At 41.3% G+C, this 7,500-nt stretch overlaps 1 protein-coding gene across 1 annotated transcript in view; it reads right to left on the bottom strand.

Moving 5' to 3' along the window:
- magi2a (membrane associated guanylate kinase, WW and PDZ domain containing 2a) overlaps positions 1-7,500 on the bottom strand; it is a 104,046-nt gene that overhangs the window by 31,419 nt on the left and 65,127 nt on the right. The window contains 1 exon segment of the mRNA XM_046873366.1: positions 2,324-2,381. Within this exon segment, the coding sequence (XP_046729322.1) occupies positions 2,324-2,381 (58 nt within the window).

Genomic DNA, 7,500 nt, shown 5'->3' with positions numbered 1-7,500 from the left:
CAGTCACCGGACCTGAACCCAATCGAGATGGTTTAGGGGTGAGCTGGACCGCAGAGTGAAGGCAAAAGGGCCAACAAGTGCCAAGCATCTCTCGGGGAACTCCTTCAAGACTGTTGGAAGACCATTTCAGGTGACTACCTCTTGAAGCTCATCAAGAGAATGCCAAGAGTGTGCAAAGCAGTAATCAAAGCAAAAGGTGGCTACTTTGAAGAACCTAGAATATGACATTTTTCAGTTGTTTCACACTTTTTTGTTATGTATATAATTCCATATATAATTCCACATGTGTTCATTCATAGTTTTGATGCCTTCAGTGTGAATCTACAATTTTCATAGTCATGAAAATAAAGAAAACTCTTTGAATGAGAAGGTGTGTCCAAACTTTTGGTCTGTACTGTACCTCCAAATACAATCACTAACAAACACCAGCCTTAATAAACAAACACTTTCCTACAAAAAACAAAAATTTACATACACCATCATTAAGGCACCAACACATATCTCCAAACACCAGCCTTAATAAACACCAACACTTCCTTCAAACACAATAATTAACAAACACTATAATCAAGGCACCAACACTTACCTCCAAAAACCATCATTAACAAACACCAGCCTCAGTAGACACCAACACTTACCTCAAAAACACCAATATTATAAAACACCAGCCCAAATAGACAACAAATCTTACCTCCAAACATAACAACTAACAAACACCAGCCTCAGTAGACACAAATACTTACCTTCAAACACCAACACCAACAATAACTAATGCTTACCTCCAAACACCATAATAACACTGACACAGCTCCAAACACCATTATTACCCAACACCAATATTCATCACAAAAGAATATTAAATGACAACACAATCATCACCAAACACCAAAACAGCCACCAACAAACATCATCAACTAATAATTACATCGGCTACTAAACTAACAACCACATTTTACACCAGTCTACAAACACCATCATCAATCACCACCAAACATCAACTGCCAATACCAAACACCTTTTATACATAAACATCTGCCCCACCAAACACCTTAAGTAATAAACACTAACAGTTTCCATCAAACAAAATAATAACAAATACTTTACTCCCAACAAAACACTGTAATGAAAATCAGGACTCACCATCAAACACCGACACTCCTCACTAAACCCTAAAATGTAAATGCTGCAGATCAAACTTGTCTCCGAATTGCTCCCTGAGACATGAGCGCTGATGCTCTACCAGACACCCGAATGAAAATGTAGGAGAGAAGAAGTTGGCAGGAGCCAGAGCTGTTCTCCGTCTGGGAGCAGACTGGAGATCTGACTGAAGTTAGACGTGAGGAAGATTATTACATATATAATGGATTTCTCTGGCGCGCACTCTGTTACCTAATAAACAGATTCGTGCAGATTAGACGTCTCTCGTGTTCTGGCTGCAGGACAGAAATTTACAGTATATTACAGGATTTCAGAGCAGATGGAGTTCTCTCAGACTCCCACACATCATCTCAGCACAGGAAGAAGACAGCTCAAAAAACACATTAATGGTGTTTACTAAGCCTCATAGGCTCTAAAAACACCAGCATTTACCTTCAAACACCAACGTTCACCATCAAACACCAACAATCACCTTAAAAAAGAACATTTACCTTCAAACATCAGCATTCACGATCAGACACCAACATTCACCTTCAAAAACCACTATTCACCTTCAAACACCACTATTCACCTTCAAACACAAACATCCACCTTCAAACACCAACGGGAATACCATTACAAAACCTTGTTCTAAACACCTTTATTAGTACATAACAATATTCACAATAAATACCTTTAACAAATATTAAATTTCTCCACACACCATCATTAACCAACACCAACCTCGATAAACCCCAACACTTAACTCCAAACACTATCATTACCCAACACCAGCCTCGATAGACACCAACACTTCCCTCCAAACACCATCAGTAACCAACACCAGCCCAATAGACACCAACACTTACCCTCAAACACCATCATTAACCAACACCAGGCCATAAGACACACCAACACTTACCTCCAAACATCATCATTAACCAACACTTACCTCCAAACACCATCATTAACCAGCACCAGGCCAAAAACACACCTACACTTACCCACACCTCCATATTAGCCTTTCAGCTGTTCAGGTAAACGTCTCTTTTCTAAGTAAACATCTGCAAAAATGATTCAGTCCAGAACTTCAGTGGAACTTCAGTAGTTCTAATCATCTCATTTATTTCCTGGTTTCAGTCAGCAGTATGCTAAAGTTTTTTAGAGAGAAAAAACAAAAACTTACTCCACGTAGTAACTGCCGTAAACCGGATCATCGATTTTCTCCCAGCCATACGGGAGCTCTGAAAAACACACAGCAAACAACAATCAGCCTGAAGAACCAGCAAAGAACCTGGAGTAAAATATAGAAAGAGCCATCAAGCTGTTGAAAACATGGAAAGAACCTAGTAAAACCTGAGAACCTGAAGAAAACCTGGTGAAAACTGAAAAGAATACAGTGAGAATTTGTAGAGAACCAGCAAACTAGAGGAAACTGGGAGAAAATTTATAGAGAACCTGGAGAAAACCTGGTGAGAACTGATGAAATCCAAGAGAGAATCCAGAGAAAAATTGAAAGAACCTGGAGAAAACCTGGAGAAACCAAAGAGAAACCCAAGAGAACCTAAAGGGAACACAGAGGGAACCTGAAAAAAAACCTTGGGAGAGCACAGAGAGAACCTGGAGAGATCCTTGATAAAAAATTAAGAAAACCCAGAGAGAACTGAAGAGAAGAAAAGGAAGAACGAAAAAAGAATAAGGAAAGAAAGAAAGAAAGAAAGAAAGAAAGAAAGAAAGAAAGAAAGAAAGAAAGAAAGAAAGAAAGAAAGAAAGAAAGCTACTGAATGTTACACAGATCCTGATTTACTGACATTGTGGGTGGAGCCAGGGCTGAGAGGGCTGTCAATCAAACAGGCTCAATCAATATTAGACCACACCCACTACATCAGCAGCTCTATGGATGAGTTTGCTGAGTGATTCAGCTGCTTTTTCAGCATTTTATTATATTTTATACACACACACACACACACACACACACACACACACACACACATACGCTTTGTGTTCCAGTGGCCCCGGAAACCATCACCATAGCAACCCCGGACAGAAACCTCTCGGCTAAACTGAGGGCTCTTTCACGGTGCCTGATTTCCGCTCTCATACACACACACACACACACACACACACACACACACACACACACACACACACACTCTATTACTCATTAGTGTGAAGAGAAGAAAGGAGCACATGTTAACATTTTGAATAAACCCAGAAAATCCAGGATGAAGAAACTTCGAGCCAATTATCAGCAGCTCATCTGAATAAATTCCTCATTTCACACGCGTTCAGAAACAATTTCTGACCTCAGTGTACAAACAAAAGTCCAGGAGATGAGGAGAAGAGAATAGGAGAAGAGGAGTTGATGTTATGAAGAGAAGAAGAGATGAAAATGAGGAGTTAAGGATATAAAGAGAAGAAGAGATGAAGTCGAGGAGTTAAGGATTTGAAGATAAGAAGAGATGAAGATGAAGATTTGAGGATATGAAGAGAAGAAGAGATGAAGATGAGGAGTTGAGGATATAAGTAGAAGAAGAGATGAAGATGAGGAGTTAAGGATTTAAAGAGAAGAAGAGATGAAGTCGAGGAGTTGAGGATTTGAAGAGAAGAAGAGATGAAGATGAAGAGTTGAGGATTTGAAGAGAAGAACAGATGAAGATGAGGAGTTGAGGATATGAAGAGAAGAGAATAGTAGAAGAGGAGTTGCGGATATGAAGACGAGGAGTTGAGGAGAAAGGGAGAAGAGGACTAAAAAAGATGAGAAAAAAAGAGGAGATGAGGAGAAAAAATTACGAGGAGACAAGAAGATGAGTAAAAGAGGAGACGGCAAGGAAATGAGCAGTTGAGGAGACAATAAGAAGAGGAGGTGTTTCCCATATTTCCCTTAGCATGAATCACTAACTAGCACCAGATATATTATATAATAAACGCAACACAGAACGAGGAAATCCTGCTAACAATCTAATAATCTGCTAACAATCTGCTAATCTGCTAACAATCTAACAATCTGCTAACAATCTGCTAATCTGCTAACAATCTGCTTATAATCTGCTAACAATCTGCTAACAATCTGCTAGCTACTGATAGCTATAAACCAGTAACGCACACAGGTGTCATATAAACCCTATAATCTGCTATAAACTCTTCCTAGAAGATACACTATATGGTTGAAAAGTTTGAGGACACCTGACCACAAGGTTGGTATGTACTTTTTTAAACATCTTATACCACATTGAGTCGTCTTCTGTTGCAATAATGAGCTCCACTCTTCTTGGAAGATGTTCCACTAGATTTTGTGGAGATTTCTGCTTGGTCAGCTACATGGGTGTTAGTAAAGTCAGGTACTGATGTAGGTGAGGTGAGGAGGTTCCTGGGGTGCAGTCACTGTTCACTTTCATCATGTTCAATAGCTGTATAGTAGGAGATTTTCCACTCCAACCGATGGAAAGCAGATCTTCATAGAGCCGGATTTGTGCACAGGAACATTGTCATGCTGGAACATGTTTGGGTCTCCTAGTTTAAGTGAAGGCAAAATTTCACTGCACCCAAGATGTCCTGTACAACAACCATGTGGTGAAAGTTTGTGTGTGTGTGTGTGTGTGTGTGTGTGTGTGTGTGTGTGTGTGTGTGTGTGAGAGAGAGAGTGTGCACAAGTGTAGAGTGTGTGTGTGTTTGTACATAAGTGGAAAGAGAGTGTGTGTGTGTGTGTGTGTGTGTGTGTGTGTGTGTAAATGTAGTGTGTGTGTGTGTGTGTGTGTGTGTGTGTGTATAAGTGTGGAGTTTGAGTGTGTATGAGTGTGTGGTGTGTGTAAATGTAATGCACTGCCCTCCCTTTAATTCACACACATGTACTCTGTCTTACTCCTACTGACTTTCATTTCCCTTCTCTCCAGCGTGTACCTCCACCACTCCAGGCTCTTCTCCACCTGCTCCCTACTGTTACCACAAATCACAATATCATCCAAAAACATCATAGTCCACTCCTGTCTGACCTTGTCCTTCAACCTGTCCATCACCACTGCAAACAGGAAAGGGCTCAGAGCAGATCCTTGATGCACTCCAATCTCCACCTTGAACCAGTCTGTCGTTCCTACTGCAAACTTCACTGCTGTCAGACCTCATACATGTCCTGCACCACCCTCACATACTTCTCTGACACACCTGACTTCCTCCAACAATAACACAACTCCTCTCTCCACCCTGTCGTACGCTTTCTCTAAATCCACAAATACACAGTGCAACTCCTTCTGACCTTCTCTATACTTCTCCATCAACATTCTCAAAGCAAATAATGCGTCTGTGGTGCTCTTCCTCGACATGAAACCATACTGCTGCTCACAGATGGTCACCTCTTCTCTCAGCCTGGCTTCCACTACTCTTTCCCATAACTTCATGGTGTGACTGATCAACTTTAGGTCTGCACACCATCCAACCTTCTCTCTCTCATTTTCCTCATTCATCAGCTGCTCAAAATACTCCCTCCATCTTCTCAACACACTCTTCTCACTAGTCAACACATTTCCATCTCCAACTTTTATTGCTCTAACTTGCAGCACATCCTTCCCAGCTCGGTTCCTCTGCCTGGCCAATCGGTACAAATCCTTTTCTCCTTCCTCAGTGTCCAACTTCTCCTACAGCTCCTCATATGCCTTTTCCTTGTCTTTCACCACATCCCTCTTTACCTGCTGCTGCATCGCCTTGTACTTCTGCCTACTTTTCTCATCACTCTGTCGATCCCAATTCTGTTCCTCCAAACTCTTTCTCCTTCTGCTCTCCTGCAGTTCCTCATTTCACCATCACATCTTTTTATCTTCCTTTCTATTTCCAGATGTTACACCAAGTACTTTTCTATCTGTCTCCCTCATCACTCCTGCAGTAGTTCCACAATCATCCAACACCTCTTCACCACCACCGAGCTCCTGTTTGACCTCTTCCCTGAACCTCACACTACAGTCTTCCTCCTTCAGTTTCCACCATCTTATTCTTCTTTCAGTCTTTACTCTCCTTTTCTTCTTCTTTACCGACAAAACTATCCTACAGACCACCATCCGATGCTGTCTAGCTACACTGTCCCCTGCCAACACCTTACAGTCTCCAATCTCCTTCAGGTTGCATCTCCTGCATAGAACATAGTCCACCGGTGTGCACCTTCCTCCACTCTTATACGTCACCCTATGATCCTCCTTCTTCTTAAAATACGTGTTCATGCCCAGGAAATGTCAGGATGCTTGTGCTTTTGCGTGCCTTCTGGCTCGGAGAAGAATATTCCTTGATTGGAAATCAAGTAAACCACCTTTAGTCTCACTCTGGCTTAAAGATTTGATGCTATTTTTGAAATTGGAAAAAATTAAATATTCTCTTAGGGGATCCACCAAACTTTTCTATTTAGTGTGGACTCCGATGATGTCATATTTTGGAAAGGGTGCAGCTCTTCCCCCAAACTGAGTTGGAAGGCTTGTGCGCATTGTAACAGGTAATGCCGTCAGGTGCAATGGGCTAACAATGTTGTTGTTCAGTATTTCCTCACTGTTTGTAATGTCATAACTGAGTGTGTGTTTTTTTATATTTTTTTTATTTTATTTTATTTTATTTTATTTATTTTTTTTCTCGGGGGGGGGTGTTGTGTTGAAAAAATTGTAGGGGGGGGGAGAGGGAAAAAAAAAAAAAAAGAAGGGGGGGTGGACAGGAAATGTGGAAAATACTGTCGATTGGATGTCGCTTTATGTTATTGTTGTTCGTTATTATGCTTTCCTCTGTTCCTTCCTCAATAAAAATATATAAAAAAAAAATAAATACGTGTTCACCACTGCCATTTCCATCCTTTTAGCAAAATCTACCACCATCTGCCCTTCCACATTCCTCTCCTTAAAGCCATACCTACCATCACCTCCTCATCACCTCTGTTCCCTTCACCTACATGCCCATTAAAGTCCCCAATCACCAGTCTTTCTTTCCTAGGTTCACCTTCTACCACTTCATCTAACTCACTCCATAATTGTTCTTTCTCCTCCATCTCACAACCCATTTATTAGCAAAAGCACTGATGACTCTCTTCATCTCCACTACACTCTTACTGTACTCTTCCTTCAGAATCCCCCTACACCATTTCTCTTTCCATCCACACCATGATAGAACAGTTTAAACACCTCCAATGTTCCTGCTCTTACTCCCTTTCCACTTGGTCTCCTGAACACACAACATATCTACCTTTCTCCTCTCCATCATATCAGCTCCCTCTCTCCCTTTACCAGTCATAGTACCAACATTTAAAGTACCAACCTGAACCTCCACTCTCCTCCACTTCTCCTTTCCCTGCTGTCTCTGTAGACGTCTTCCTCCTCTCCTCCTTCTCCTCCTTCGGCC

Source organism: Silurus meridionalis, chromosome 18 (genome assembly GCF_014805685.1).
Source record: "Silurus meridionalis isolate SWU-2019-XX chromosome 18, ASM1480568v1, whole genome shotgun sequence".
NCBI lineage: Eukaryota > Metazoa > Chordata > Actinopteri > Siluriformes > Siluridae > Silurus > Silurus meridionalis.
Note: the sequence above shows the minus strand (reverse complement) of the source record. Positions and strands in the feature narration are given on the sequence as shown.